Below are 15,418 nucleotides of genomic sequence, written 5' to 3' on the forward strand. Positions count from 1 at the left end.
ACAGGGGTTATATTCCACCAAAGAATTCTCAAATTAAGTATAAGATGAAGTGACTTATGTCTAAACTTTGAATCATTTGGAGAATCAAAGGCATAATAATATTTTTGAGTCATTAATTTTATGATCTTTTGCTTACATAATTTTTGTTCAGCATAATTCTGAGCACACTAAGTTTATAAAATCAGTTACTATTCTGTTGTGAATCAGCATACAGCAGTATTGGTTTCTGGCTGAGACCATTTAATTTTTGCATAGTACGTAGTCTTGCTTTTTACTTGTGATAATTTTTTCCATATCTTCTTCCTAGTGCTGCCATGAGATAATTGTTAATAGAATCTAACTGATCTACAGTTCACCTGTATAATAAAATTAATAAATTTTTTATAAAATTAAGTTCAAAGAGGGTTCAGTATGGCTATGAGTGAGCAATTTGGTATGGTTTCATTTGAAGACAGCTCTTGTGATACTTGCGAAGTAGAGATCAGAGAAGCAGTTTGTCTTAAAAATTACTTTCTGTTATTTTAACCAGATTTCACTGTTGATCTGCTCTTAAATTTATTGTTTGCCATATAGGCAACTCGTAGGTTATTTCAGTCAGTGATCCTTGCTTTGCTTCTACTTACTTTCCAAGGTTAAGTTTTCAGTATACAACACCAGTTCTTGAATATGGCTGCTCATTTTGAAAGCGGTTGCTCTTAAAATCGCCATATAAATAATCAAAATGTTCATTTTTTTTAAATGTTACTGCTTCTTACAACCTGGGAGTTGATTATATATATTTTACATGTAACCTGCTATGACCATAAATATAAAGGGTTGTTACCCTGTTTTCAAATTTTATTTAGGTATTGCAGAATTGTGCACAATATTCCTGCTTTGATTGCCAAGATTGCAATTTAGTAATTTTAGTAAGAGCATGCATAACTATGTATAGCTGTATCTATATACTGTATTTATTGTATTTAGCTATAAGTACATGACATAAAACCTATTTTGAAGACCAGTCATGACAGAAGTGAAAGCCAGGGGTTGGAAGGAGAAGATTAGTGTGTTAATATCTATAAACTGACACAGTTTAATTACAGGTTTTAATATTTAGTATAATTATTCAGTGCTTTTCACTTTCATAGTTCAAATGAGACCTAATTTACCCTCACTACATCCCTCTGAAGCACGTAAGTGATACTTTTCCCCAGTTTACAAGTGGTGAACAGGATCTGGTCATTGTACCGAACTGTGATGCAGAGATTTAATTCAGGGCTGCCCATGTTCCTTTTGCAGCCAAACTGTCTGTCTGCTGATGCCTTGTGGTACCCTTTTGGGGCTGCACCCCAAGCAAAGCCACTGCCCTTGGGCTGAACCTTCAGCTCTGCCTGATATTGAGCCTGAACCTTTCTGATGGCTGTTCTTAGGGCATCATCTCGCAGCTCCAAAGGCAGCTTCCTCCTTTTGCTTGTTCAGAAAGCTTCTTGTCTACTCACCTGGTCCCTTGTCTTCAGAAGGAAAGTGGCAGTGTAGAAATCCTGTCCATTGCTCCAGAGTGATCTGTGTTTCAGTGGGAGAGGAAACAGGCTAGATCAATGTATAACTGTCTGTGAGTGAACTTAGTGATCTTGAAAAATATATCTGTAGTACTGTGCTGAGCAGCATCAGAGAGCTCAGACCCGTGGCTTCGTGTCTTCAGTCTTTTAGCCTACTAGCCTGAAAATAATGCTGGTGTAAGTACAGTGATGCAGGGTCCCTGGGGAAGGTGTATTTGGGGGCAGCACTGATGGTCAAGGGTAGCAGATGCCCTTGTTCCTGTAAAGGAGCACTGTCGTTAAAGAATCTGTGGTAGCTGTGTTGAAATTTAACCTTCTAGCACAAATTGACTGATGAGCTTTTGATAAAAATATAAACAGTTACGGGAGGAATTGTTTTTCCCCTCAATAGGGAAGCTTAGCTGAGGAATCTGGGGCTATTTTTAATTCAATTTAAAACTGGCCACACTAAGATTATTTAAAAAGAGATCTCCATTGAAGTGAGTGGTACATGTAAGTGTATTTTATATATTGGTGCTTTTATATACTTCCTTTTCACAGATCATTCCTCTGTGTTTAGAAGCAATGAAATATTTAAACTGTTTGGAAGGTGATACTGCAAACCTGGGTCTGTGGAACAGCTGTGCTGCTTATTCTTGTGTGGCTTGATTTCCCTTTTCATCTTGTTGTTTGCAATTGAAAAATAACCAGTATGCATTTCATATAGCTGACTGAAAGCACCTTAAAGCTAACACACTAAAGACAGAAGGACGATGCTTTTCATTTCATGGTTGTTGTACTGTCTTGGGCTTGATTCCTGTCTTCTGAGACACTGTTATTATTCCTGTGGAAGGCAGGAGAGCTCATTCACATCTTCAAAAACACACTTCAAAAAAAAAAAAAAGTTAATTTCAATTAATCTAAATATGTGTGTGTGTAGATATATACACTGTATTGCTATGCAGCATTACCAGCTTTAGCCTCTGAAGTTGGAGGAAGTTGCTGCTGCAACTAGCAGACAAGGCATCCCTCTAACCCTTTGCATCTTCTGGTTGTATTTTCATTGAACAAAGATTCCAGGATTCCCTGTGGCCACTTAAAAGCTTCACCTACATGGCAGAGCTGCAGTTGTGAAATGAAGGCTTGAATCAATGTTTAATCCCTGAACATCTGAATAGTTGCAGCTATCTTTGCTTTCCAGGCTCTCAGGGCTCCTTTGAAAAAGGAAGTTTTTACAAATTTGACTGTGTAAATTTCCTTCCCTGCCAGTATTTATTTTTTTTTCTTACTTCTTTTTTTCCTGCAGAGGTAACATGGACTCGAATTTAAAAGTGGTAGATTGTGTAACATGATTCAGTTTTTAACCTCTTTTCAAAACCTAGATAGAGATTACACAGTTGTGACAAGCCCAAAATAAAAAAGTCAAGTTAGCTTGCATCTTGGGCATGCTTAAAATACCTGATGTGGTGATGCGGTACCTTGAGTTGTTTCCGTGACAGTCTAGACAAGTGCTTTTCAACCTTTTCAATTTGAATACCTTTAAAAAAATTAGCCAGTAAAAGTATAGGGTTCTTCAGGAAAATACAGATTATTAGGTGGTGCAGGAACTTGGTTTGGTTTTGTCAGCCTTTAGTAGAGACCACCAGGGGGAAATCACTGATCTCGACTGCAAAATTTGAGTTAAAGTATCCTGTGACCAAAGCACTGCCTGATATAAACCTAGTCACTTCAGTTCACACTCGGCTAGTACTGAATTGACTCTGTGCTGATGACATTGCCTATGGAAAAATGCTCCTTTGAAAGCACCACAGTCTTAAGCAGCTGTAACTCTTATTTATGGTGGAAATGCATTTAGTACTTTAAGACTTTGGATTTGTTTGGGGATTTTTTTTACTCTTTGTTTAGCTTTGCAGAGCCATCACAGCTCAGAGGCACCGAGGTGATGATTTTCCTCATGTTCATCAATAGCAGCGCTCACTAGCAGTCACTTAAACCTGAGCAAGATTGCTGAAGGTACAGGAATTACACAGGTTTTTGGGGGAAAGTGGTTTTAACATCACGCTTGTAGAAATACTATGTGAAATCTGATTTTCTTGTAAAAGCATTCTAGTGTAGCTGCTGAGTCTGGGAGGAAGAAAACTCACCTTAATTTTAATGTTTTGTTATAATTTTTTTAAGTACCTTTTCATAGGCTGTATTTTCCAAGTGCTTAAGACTACTGAGAAGAAATTAAGTCTATTTTAAAGAATATTTAGATAAAAGCCAAGACATAAAAAAAAATATCCAAAAACCTCTGTAGTAGTCCTCTCCCCTGGATCCATTAACCTCTCTTCTTTACACAGAATATAATGATTTCTTTTCATTCTGTTTTCAGGTGCTCCTGACCCAACAGCGGGTGCTAGCATAGATGATGAAAACTGCTGGCATTTGGATGAGGAACAAGTTCAGGAACAGGTTAAACTCTTCCTCTCCCAGGGTGGATACCATGGATCAGGGAAGCAGCTCAATTTGCTTTTTGCAAAGGTGTGTTGAGTACTCTAAACCTTACCTTTGTTTCCTCCCCAGTTCCCCAAGTCAATCGGCACTTGTTTGAGTCTTGCTCAATGTCCTGTTATTCTAAAAAAAAGACAAAGCCTTGGGAACGTGATCACAACTTCATAATGTGTTGTACAGTAATGGACTTCAATCTGATGTGTCTTGAGCAGTGTAAGGACATGAAGTAACGTTTCAACCACCTGCAGCTCTGCTATTCTTTTCCTTCCCACTCCCAAAATGTTGGAGAAGCCTGCAGGAATTAGTCTTGCAGTAGTGTGCATAATACACCTGTGGATTACTTGTTGAAGAAGTGTCTTTGATTATTGCAATAGGCTACTGAAACCAAAAATTGCTATATTTGGGAAGGCAGACTGTATTTTCTTCTTAATCACTTCACATCGTATATGTAAATTACATTTCCTATTTAACAGAGGTGGAATATTTTACTCTGCAATACATTGTCTGTACTGTGATCTTTTTTGTCTTTTCAAGTTTGTATTAAAAGACTTGTTTCCTAGGTGCGAGAGATGCTAAAGATGAGAGATTCAAATGGAGCCCGCATGTTGACGTTGATAACAGAACAGTTCATGGCTGACCCTCGTCTGTCACTTTGGAGACAACAAGGAACTGCAATGACTGACAAGTATAGGCAGCTCTGGGATGAACTGGGTAAATGCACAGACTTCAAAATCATTTAGTTGTTTGTATGTATAATGAAGAAACAATTACATACTTGGGGCAGAGAGAAATTTTATCATGGTACCAGGTAAAGCAGGTTAGAGTTTTCTTCAGTTCTCCTTGTTCAGTTAAGGTTGGGTGAAATTGAATTTCTGATCTACAGTGTGAGACAATTGCAGTTGGAGAAGAGGAAGCATAATAAGAAACAAGTACAATTGCAACGGGTTGTAAGTACCTTAAGATCTAAAAAGAATAAAGCAAAAGGTGGAAATGCAGCTACCCAACTGAGGGTAAGTATATGAGCCAGTAGTGCTGAACTGAAAAGTTTAAAGAAGAAATCAATTCACAACTAGAGAGAAATAGAAAGCAAAAAGAGAAGATTCATTAAGACTATGAGAAGATAGCAACAAAGGAAAGTAGAAGGCCATTACTGAGTAGGAAAGGAGATCAATTAAGAGGGCTGGAACAATTAACCCTGCTTTGCAGGAAAGGTCAGTTGTGACCAGCTACATGACCTGCCTGTACAATGGAGAGAGGAACAGGCTGAAATGGGAAAGGAATATTTAAACTGGTACAGTGTGAGGACACTTTCTCTAGAGTGTTCCAGAAACTCACTAATACAGTTTTTAACTACTGTTTCAGAAGTTCTCAAAACCTATAGGAATTTGTGGTAAAGAGGGGAAATAAAAAACAACTTGAATGTAAATGTCAATGAGATTTTAAAGGTGGGTAGGGGAGTGGAAAGAATATTAAGTAACCGCAAGCATTGTGTTTCTAAATAAGGTACCGGAACAAACTAGTAGCTAGTTGGAGTGTAAGTGTGTAGGAGATAGAAGTGATGAAAGGCAACCTGAATTATTTAAACTACAGTGGCAAATAATCTGTTTCTATAAAACACAGCTGAAATCAGCTTGTGGTTCATGGAACTTGGAGTGTTACTTGTGGTCTCTCACTCATTCTGGAAAGTCATTCAAGTCTAGACTTAAAGGATTTTGTCTTGAGATGTGTTCTGGTCAATATTGCTATGCCTGGCTTATGTGGCATGGAACATTAAATGGCAAACAAAACTTTACCGATGATCCTCTGTGGGGCATTATCTAAACACTGCAGAGAAGAGAGCCAAAGACGATAATGCTCTTGTTATAGTCTAAAGGTCCAAAATCAACTAAATTAAATTCAATCCAAGCAAGAATAACGCTACTCATTTAGAAAGGAAGTGTCAAAAGCAAAGCCTAAATTTTCCACTGTTGAAGGTAAAAGTTGACTATGATTGTTTGTGTACTGACTAGTGGGACTAAGACTGGATATAACCTATTAACATAAATGATGTTCACTCTAAACGACGTGTTAGATAGCTAGTGCGTTATTAGGCTAGTTAAGATTATAGACTTCTGTAGTGAAAAGTCTTTATATCAGAACAGTGTAGATATAACTAGTGTTCAGGTGTAACAACTCTTTATGTCATTTCTGTGATGCCTTGACCTTTTGGGGAATAACAGTTTTGCTAAGCAAGGGCATGTGCTTTCTGGGTATGTATGCAGCAAAACTGTATCATACCTGTATACTGAAAACTGGAGGGTCTCATGCTTCATTGCTTATGTGGGTTGAACCGGTAGGTGGTGGGAGAGGCAGAAGTGTGTTCTCCATCTGTTACCTGTAGCAGTCTTACCACAAATCTGCCAATAAACAAAACATAAAAGGTTTTGTTAAATTTTCTTGGTAGCTCCTCTTCATGTTTCATCAATTCCATATTAACATCACTTTCTTGACAGCACCTGTCTGAAGGTAGAGGAGATGGAATCTCTCTGCCTGCAGCATCAAATAAATTTTAAGTAAATGAATGGGTTAGTTTACTTTAGTTTAATCAGAATTACAGTTGCCACTCCCAAAGAGTATCAGTGCAACCTCCAGCCTCACCGCTACTTACAGCTACTGTATTTGCAGTCTGAGGCAAATCTGCTGCCTCTGACAGTATCAAAATATGTTGATTGTGTACCATGGTTTCGATTGCAAATACATTCCAATCTCTTCAGGTAGACAGTAGGCTAAGAGTAGATCTTGGGTTTTCCGCCACCAGCTACTGTTTGTGTTGCTAAACTGTCTGCTTCTTCAGGCAGACCAGTAGGATTCTCTCCACTGGTACTTAACCAAGTTCCCTCGGAATTGCTGCTAACCGGATGAATCTCCCTCTAACTTAACTCCTACCTTGTGTGAAAGTCACAAGCTGCTGTCAGTTTTTTTCTAGGAATTCACCTTGAGTATCACTCACCTCCTTTTTTCCAGGTGAAATGTGCATCTCTTATAGGGGAAAAAATTAAAGTAAATGTACAAAAGTTGAAGGAGATTTTAAGGGAGACCAGAGTTAAATAGTAAGCTCCAGAAGGAAAGGCAGGCGGGCCCTGGCAAGATATAATCTGTGCTTGTAATGACATTGATAACTCAGGCATTAGGTTTAAGGGGGTGATGTTGTTATGTTCTAAAATAATGTTGTCTTCCTGTCTTTCCATCTTCTGTGATGTCAGAACTAAAATATCAATAAGGAGAGTGAGACAGGCCTGTGCGTACTTAGCTTTCGCTATTATGTGTTCAGAGTAATCTGGGTGTGGCATATATGTAAGTCTTTAAAAAAAAAGTTTTATCGTTTATTTCACAGGTGGCAACAATTTAAAATCGTAATTACGGATGATTTTAGAATATTAAAACCATGTAACTATAGACTGCCTAATAAAGGCTGGCTTGCTTGCTCTGAGATGCTGTTTGCCAACTGCTAGGCATATAGCCACTTTGTCAATTCTATCTTGGCATAGGTTTTTAAGTGTACTTCAGTAACTTCAGCTTTGCTCCTTGACTGGGTCATCTAAGCCTTTCGTTAGAGCTTAACTGGTGCTTCCTGCCTGGCATTGGCCAAAGGTACTGGAAGGACACGCTGGGCTCTGCTCAGAGTTCCTGCTAAAGTTTATGGTGAATGATTGACTTCAGTACAAGTCAGATTGGGTTTCATGTTTGAAGGTGCTGATTTAAAATACAAAATTCCCCCAAACCCCAACAACAACAAAAACATACAAAAAAAAAAAAATCAAAAAAATCCACAATCACCCAAACCCCATAAATTTAGCACATGTAAGTATGAACCTGGCAGTCTTCTAATACAAAGTCCTAATTCTGTAAGCAATTTATGATTCAAAAGCCTCAGGTTAACAAAGAAGCCTTACATATAACTAGCTAGTTGTACTTAAAGATGGTGAGGAAGAATATAATAATTACTTTCAGGAGGTTGCCCTGTTGTACATCAAAGAATTGGTTGAGCTAAATGCTACTTGCAGAATTCCAGAGGTGTATTACTGGAAAGATCAAGGTTAGAGGTCAAAGCTGTAAGGCTTGGTCATAGACATTTAATACTAGAAGAATATAGATTCAATTTCAGTGATATGCTGGTGAAAGCTTCCAGCTTGCCAAAATAATACATGAACACGCTTTCCAGAGTTCAGAGCAGAGCTGGAATTCTTCATGTAGCTGCTTTTTAAATGGTGCCTCTAGGTAAATTTCATATGCTGGTCTTTAGGTGTTTAACTCTTGGTGACCATGGTTGGAGACTTGAGTATATCAGAATGATTAATTATCTGAAGTCCCTTGGTTTGCCTTTTTAATTAAGTTGCATTGGTGAAATGGGGGAACGTGGAAATGCATAGTAAATATCTGCAGATGCCTGTTGAGCCATATCTCTGATTTGAGGAAAAGGTCAGTTAACATTCTTTGTAGTCTAGAGGGAAAAAATGAACCATGCAATCTTACTACTATAGCAGTCACTTGTTAATATTCATCTATGAAAAAATTAAGTAAAAATTTCTCGTTCTTTATAAAGTGAAAATATTTCCTTAACAAAAGGGGAATTTTTGACTTTGTCCTGCAGTCCAGGGATCATGATGGCTGCAAGGCTCTGCTTTGGAATGAAATGTTGAGCACTGCCAGATGCCAGATACTGGGAAGAGGCTGAGTTTTGTTGGCAAATGGGATCTGAAAGTTAATTGGTGTTTTCTGCAGGCTTCTGGCTGTGAAATGAAATTGGAAGCCCTTTAGCCACATGGATAATACAGGACCTGAATGCAAATGTCACATGTCACCATCAGGGCCCACTGTGAAACAATAGTGTTCCCACTCAAACACTGAGCCATTTCAGATCATTTAAATATGCGGATTACATTTAAACTAAAAGCCCCATTTGCCTTTTACTGCAATTTAAATGTCCTCTTAGCAAAAGCTAAGTGACAAATTAAATGAAAAAAGTGCCCACATTTTTAAAGCTGTAATGCAAAACAACCTTTTATTGCTTCTCATGTGCCACGAATGAATCATTATACTTGTCAACCCTAAACCAAGCCATAATTGGAGCAGCTACTGTTATCAAAGTGGGGCTGCTCTTGTGACAGCTTAATAAAGCTGGAACTGTTAAATTAAATCCCAGATGCTTAATCTGATGAAAGCAGTCAAGTAGAAGAATCCAAGACAAGTATCTACTGCTTGGTGGAGTGATGGTCCCCAACAGCTTGTCAACACGTAGATTACAGGATCAGGTTTTTTTTTTTGGCAAACTACCATTTTCAGTATCTTTATATCCTTCTGCTTGCCTTTCTGGTGAAGAAACTTCATATAATTTGCATGTTTAAAAACAAACATTTCTAGTGGATTTTCTCCATTTTAATATTTAAGAAGTGTTTAAGGGGGAAAGCTAGATTTTGTTAAAGACTAGTTTCTTGTGGAATAAAAATGCAATGGGGAGGAGGGCATGTCCAAATAACTCTTGCAAGGCAGTGGATAAAACTAGTCAATATGTTCTCAGTTTGCATCATGCTGATTCTGGTCTCTGTTAGTCCTCTTACTTTATGATTTTGAGGAGAACTTAAAACATATTCTGTACTTAGGGCTGAATGGTCTCCACATTTTAATGCATAAGCTTCTCTAGTCTACCTTAACCACTTGTTGGTATCTGAAGTTTTCAAGTGTAGGAACTTCTCATGATGTTGCCAGAGCCTCATTCATGGGATAAAACTTTCTTGAGTGACGTCCTTAGAATCCTTTCTGTTATCCATACTAAGTGTTGTTATAAAGGTATTTTCCTGGGCAGAATAATATGTCTACCTTCATACTTCTAGTGGCTTAGACTTGGTAGTTTTTCACCAGCATTTTACCCTGTTGTGAGCTGCTTTTAAATGTTGCAACAGCCTGAAGGTCTACTTTGAGTTCACATTTGATGATTTTTTCCACTTTCTAGATTAGTGGTACATTTCTGAGTTAAAATCCAAAGCTAAAATATTATGTTAAAAGGTCATGTCATGCAGAGAAATACTACAGTGTATTTCCTGAATATCATGTCTACATTTTTATTAGTAACACATTGCTCCTCATCTTAATTCTAAATATTGGGTTTAGGCAAGGAATAATTATAGATTAATTAAGAGATATTTAATTACCATTTTGCTACGAGCAAACTAATGATTGAGTGTTAAATAATGCTATTTTTTATTTGGAAACCGCTCTGAATTTTTGTGATGAAACAATTTGTATTCATCTCTAGAAAATGTTAGATTCTTTTAACCTTAACTGAATGAAGCTATTCCCCAGCTATATTTCTATGTCAGGCATTCCTTCCCTTTACAATCAGAGAGACAAACTTGTATGAATGGGACGTGCCAGCTGTTTTAAACAGATTATCTCTGCATAGTACTTGAGTAGAGGGAGGGGGGGAAGGACTAAAGCAGCTAGGTTTTCTGCCAATATGCCCCTAGAGGAATTCCTTCCGGGTGCCTTCAGGGCTGCCATGAAGATGAAGCACTAAAGTTAGGCATTCATTACAGTTTTTGTGCTCTAATACCATTTTTCTGGAGCTGTGTACTTTGCGCAATTTGTTTTTAGGATCAACTATGCAGTAGAAACATTCACTTTGCCCCACATTCTATGGTACTTCAAGAACGGTACAGCAAGGCTCAAAATTTCAAATTTGAGTGCCAAGATGCTATCCATATTTTTCATTACTTCTTTGAGTATCCCAGGTTCTAACTCCATGTTCTGCCTTAAAGCTAAGGAGAGTACTAGTGCATGGCACATACAGGAAATTAGCTTCAAATTTCTAAGTTTCGATTAGTCAATTGCATGTAATATATTTCTCTTTGAAGTGAAAGCTGTAAGAGGACCTATGTTTCATAGGAGGTCGGATGCACCATGGTTTGCACCATTTCCCTTGGTCTTGCATTGTGGAATTTTTAGATAGAGTGATATCTTACACATACTTGAACTGTATCTTATTCAGTAGTTTGTCTTTGCTGAATTGATAATCCTTCTGTTTCTTTTGTTTAGCCTTAGCTGACATGGTGTGGTTGCCGTACAGTTACAAAACATGTGCGCCTTCAACTCATGCACTTAAGGTTATGTCTGCTCTTTAAACGAATAAACTGTCAATAAGTCAGTGTATTTGAATGAACTGTGCTATTGGAGGCACCAAAACTAACAGTACTTCTGAGTTTCTGAGCATCACAAGACAGGCTCTGAGGCCTGCGTTGTGGAAAACAACTTAAAGAAATTTCTGTCATGGCCCCAGAGTCTCAGTTGTTGCTGTCACCTTCATTTCTCTGGTGAATGAAGCCAAATTCCAGTTCTGCAGAGATGGGTTCTGTCTGTCTTTTCTGAAGTTTATTTCCTTCCTCCATCATTACTGGCATTTGCCATAATGGTATTTGAAATGAGGTTATATGAGACCAGAGTATGGCAGTAAGTGGAAGCTACTTCCAGAGAGGGTGTTCTTTCCTGTTGCATTTATCAGATTTGAGGAATAATGGTGAAAGTAATTAACTTTAATCTATATGCATAGCTTGAACTGTTTATTTTTAATGCCACACAGAAAGGTTGGGTTTTTACTTGGTTCAGTTGGATGGAAAGTACTTTCACAGTGGGAGCCAGATTTCTTGAAGTTACCCATATGAAAACAGTTTTTGAAGTTTTTATTTCTAAGCTATTGAACTGAATGACTTACAAATGTCCTAAAAAATTGCTCTGTATTAGAACTGGTAAAAAATTCATTGTGGCCCTAACTGTGGAATTGTGACTGCTAAGATTTAAGGGCAGTTCTATTATGAGACCAAGCTGGTATGTAGCAGTATTTTCTTTCCTTCCTCTATTTATTTTTAATTCTTCAGTAACATAAAGCTTCCATTTAATTTTCCAAAACCACTTCTAGTGAATACCAGAGCTAGAGAGAGGTAATATGTTTATGGAGAACAATTACTAAATCTTTAGTGATTTCTCTGAGTTTTACTGTTTTACTGTGGTCCAGCAGTCCAGCCTTGTGATATTTTTCTGGGTTTTGTCTTGAATAGATAGTGGGAAAATAATTGAAAAATTTGGAAAGCAATTTAAAGTGAGAGGTGCAAGAATCTCAGTCTTCACAGGTCTGTCAAAGCAAGACAAAGGAAATCCTTTGTAATCTAAGATACCTGCATAGACTAAAAAATTGATAGGGAAGACACTTCTGCCAAACAAACAAAAAGTATCTGAAAATTGTAATCGTAGCTGGGCAAATTTAACTAGAATACTGGAAATAAAGTTAGAATTTCGAGTTGTGGTGGGCATACAGAAGATCAGCTAACCAGGAGCTGTGCTAGATTCTTGTATTAGGAATCTTAATTGAAGTATGCTGTCTTTGTAAAACTCAACAATCACTTTTGGACTGAAACATTAAAGTAATTCAGGAAATCTTAAAGTGAGTAGGAATTCAGGCTAGATTGGGTCTTTCTGGCCAGTTAATGTGCATTAGCTACATTCTGAGAACATAGTTGTGGTAATTATACTTTTTTCTGAAGTTCCCCCTGTGCAAGGGAGTGTTTGCACTTTGTCCACTTTTCTGGAATTAAAAAAAAAACAAACTATTTTTATCTCTTTATGAATATCTTGAGCTTCTCAAACTTTACAGTTTTGCGTCATGATAGAAAGACTTGAGAAGAATTCATCATAATGATAAATTTAAATAGAGATAGGCTAGCGTATTTATAGTTTCTAGTCACATTAACTTTTCTTCTTGAAATTGTTAACAGTCTCTGAAAATAGACTGTGACTACTCAAGTGTGTTACCAGTTAAAATATCCAATCTCTATTTTGGGCATGAACACACTTTGTTCACCACCTAGCTAAATATTGCCAACTGCTTAAAACTCTTGAGTAATCATGTTAAGATGCTCTTAAAGGAGGATTTTTTTTTAATACTATTTGTGGTAGTATTAGCAATGCTTTTACCTTCAGTTGATGGTTTGTGAACAAATGAATGATTCTGTGAATACTGGGAAGTTAATCAGGGAGATTCATTTGCAGGTGTTTTATACTTCCTTCTAGCTTTGTAAACCAATAGCCCATGCCTTGCTACAGTGGTTAGGTGCATAGGGTGCTATGGTGCATAGAACGGCATTTAATGAACATGTTACAGATCCTGAATAACTCTTTGAGAGACTGTAGTCTTAGGCTATGATACTGTAATAGCCTGTGATACTGTGAACTGCACCTTTCAAGCAAATTTCTGGTTTTGCATGAAACTCTTCTGTCAAATGGCAGAGTGTCTGCAAAGATGCAAGTTTTTAAAACAAACTTAAAGCATAACTGGAACAACAGGCTTGTGCCTGTTAGTTCCTTTTTCCATTGTGCTGAAAGTTGAAAATGTAGGAAGATGAGAGCAAGAGGTTTTTTGTTAGTTGACACATGGAGATCAGAACTAGTAGCTAATTATACTTTAGAGTAGAATCTTAGTATGTAAACACCCATTTCCTTTCAGCCAAATACATGGGTGCCTTTAACCCTTGGCTCAGCAGTACGCAGCAAGAGAGAAAGGGGAAATTAAGAAGTCGGTGACTTTTTTTTTGCCCATGGGTTAAACCTCCACTCTAATGCACATCTGGAGTTTGGTGTGCAGAAGGGCAATGATTCCTCTTGCCATCAGTACTGCAGGTAATCTATTGCATTAATCAGCCAGCTAGTGTGAAATTCATGGGGAGTGATTATACTATCATACACAATGCAATCAGTGTGAAGCACTTGTCAAGACCAATACATCAAAGTTTAATTCAGTAATAGAATGAATTAGAGCAAAATGAAACATTCTGTTCTCCAAGAAACACAGCACCCATAGAAAGCCTTTTTTTTTTTTTTTTTTTATTTTTTAAGGCTGCACATAGAATCCAGAATTCATTAAGGAATTGTTTTTATGAATAAAATTTCAACTTGCATCCAACTGAATGCTGAGAGCACTTTTCCATGGGTTTCTTACCGAGGAGAGAACAGCACTGAAGTGCTTCGCCTATCTTTACTATTCCGTAAAAGCAACTGTTTAATTGGAGTGTTCTCCAGTGGGACTCCTGATTATGCTTTGTTCTGGCAGAGCTCTCTCCCTGCCTGCAGGAAGGAGGTGGCATTGCCGGTCATTCTGAAGGTATTTGTCCTTCTCATTGAGAAGCAACAAATACCACACACTGCCTTCTTTGAGGTTTCCAAATGGCTGTCCCAGTCTTTAAAAAACAGATGTAAACCACTTAAATTCTTTACTGACGCATCTAGTTAAAGGGGTCATAGGTTCTGTGTCCTAGTATTTTTTCTATTCTGGTGCTACTAATGCTGGAAAATGATGCTTTCATAATAGAATTGATTAGGCTCAAATGGGGTGCAGTGGCAAGTGTGTAGCAGTTGCCAAAGCTGATTTGTCTGTTGCAGAAAAGGAATGATCTTGATTACCTGGCTCGGTTTTCTTTGAAATAATCAAATGCTACTAACCAGGTAGCTTAGTGGGTTTTAGTTTTTGAGAGAGATGTGAATTGATGGAAGGGGCAAAGAAGTATCACTGTACGTATGCATCTGTTTTTTGCATATTTTAATTTTGCGAATTAATGGATTGATCTTCAGTATATTAAATACAAAATTCTAAAGAAAAGGGCAAGTCTCAGCCAGTACACAGGTATTACACATAAGGAAATGCTGACCCAAGCTTAACTACACAGCAGCCATGACAGGATAGCATAGTATCTCTAGGAAAAGCAGATTTCTTGGGAAGATTGTAATCAAGCAAACAAAATTGTACACTGGATTTTCAGTCATGATCAGTGTCCTAACACCCCACTTAAACTGTTTCCATCACCACCTTCCCATTTACTGTGGCAAAAGCAAAATATAATGGGACTTACGTAAACTAAGCAGTGCTTATTCTCTGGGGAGAGTCTGTATACATTCCTTGCACTTCCTTTGGCTTCATGAATACATGCATAGACAGGATGTGTAATTACAACAACATCTACTTTTAAAGTGACTGAATGCTTTTTAATGTTTTTCAATTTGTATATTTAAATCCTAATCAACGTAAACGCACACTGTCCCTTTTTTCACCATGAATTCAAAGGTAGGGGTGTCTACTTACAAACACTGATGTTCTCTTGTAGGTACCAGGAAGGCATGCATTGTGTAAAACAGTAATGTAACCTATTTTTTTCATGGTGTGAGGCACACTAAAGATGAGAGACATTTTCAAGAGGAGGGCGGTTTGAATCACAGATCTGTTTTGGCAAAGCTGGCTTTCTCCAGGTTACGAGGATTAGTGTTGAATCAAAATAGGCAATTTCTCACTGTGATATGACAATTCTAATATTCATTCCTTTGTGAAATTA

The 15,418-nt window shown here is 37.6% G+C and overlaps 1 protein-coding gene across 1 annotated transcript in view; it reads left to right on the top strand.

Moving 5' to 3' along the window:
- Window positions 1-15,418, top strand: part of ZSWIM6 (zinc finger SWIM-type containing 6) — a 142,682-nt gene that overhangs the window by 97,460 nt on the left and 29,804 nt on the right. The window contains exons 3-4 of the mRNA XM_061368662.1: window positions 3,895-4,043; window positions 4,574-4,724. Coding sequence (XP_061224646.1) covers window positions 3,895-4,043; window positions 4,574-4,724 — 300 coding nt within the window. The remainder of the gene's footprint in view (window positions 1-3,894; window positions 4,044-4,573; window positions 4,725-15,418) is intronic.

Source organism: Neopsephotus bourkii, unplaced genomic scaffold, assembly GCF_033783945.1.
Source record: "Neopsephotus bourkii isolate Nb327-2 ecotype Australia unplaced genomic scaffold, CSIRO-AGI_Nbou_v1 NB_1436, whole genome shotgun sequence".
Classification (NCBI taxonomy): Eukaryota; Metazoa; Chordata; class Aves; order Psittaciformes; family Psittacidae; genus Neopsephotus; species Neopsephotus bourkii.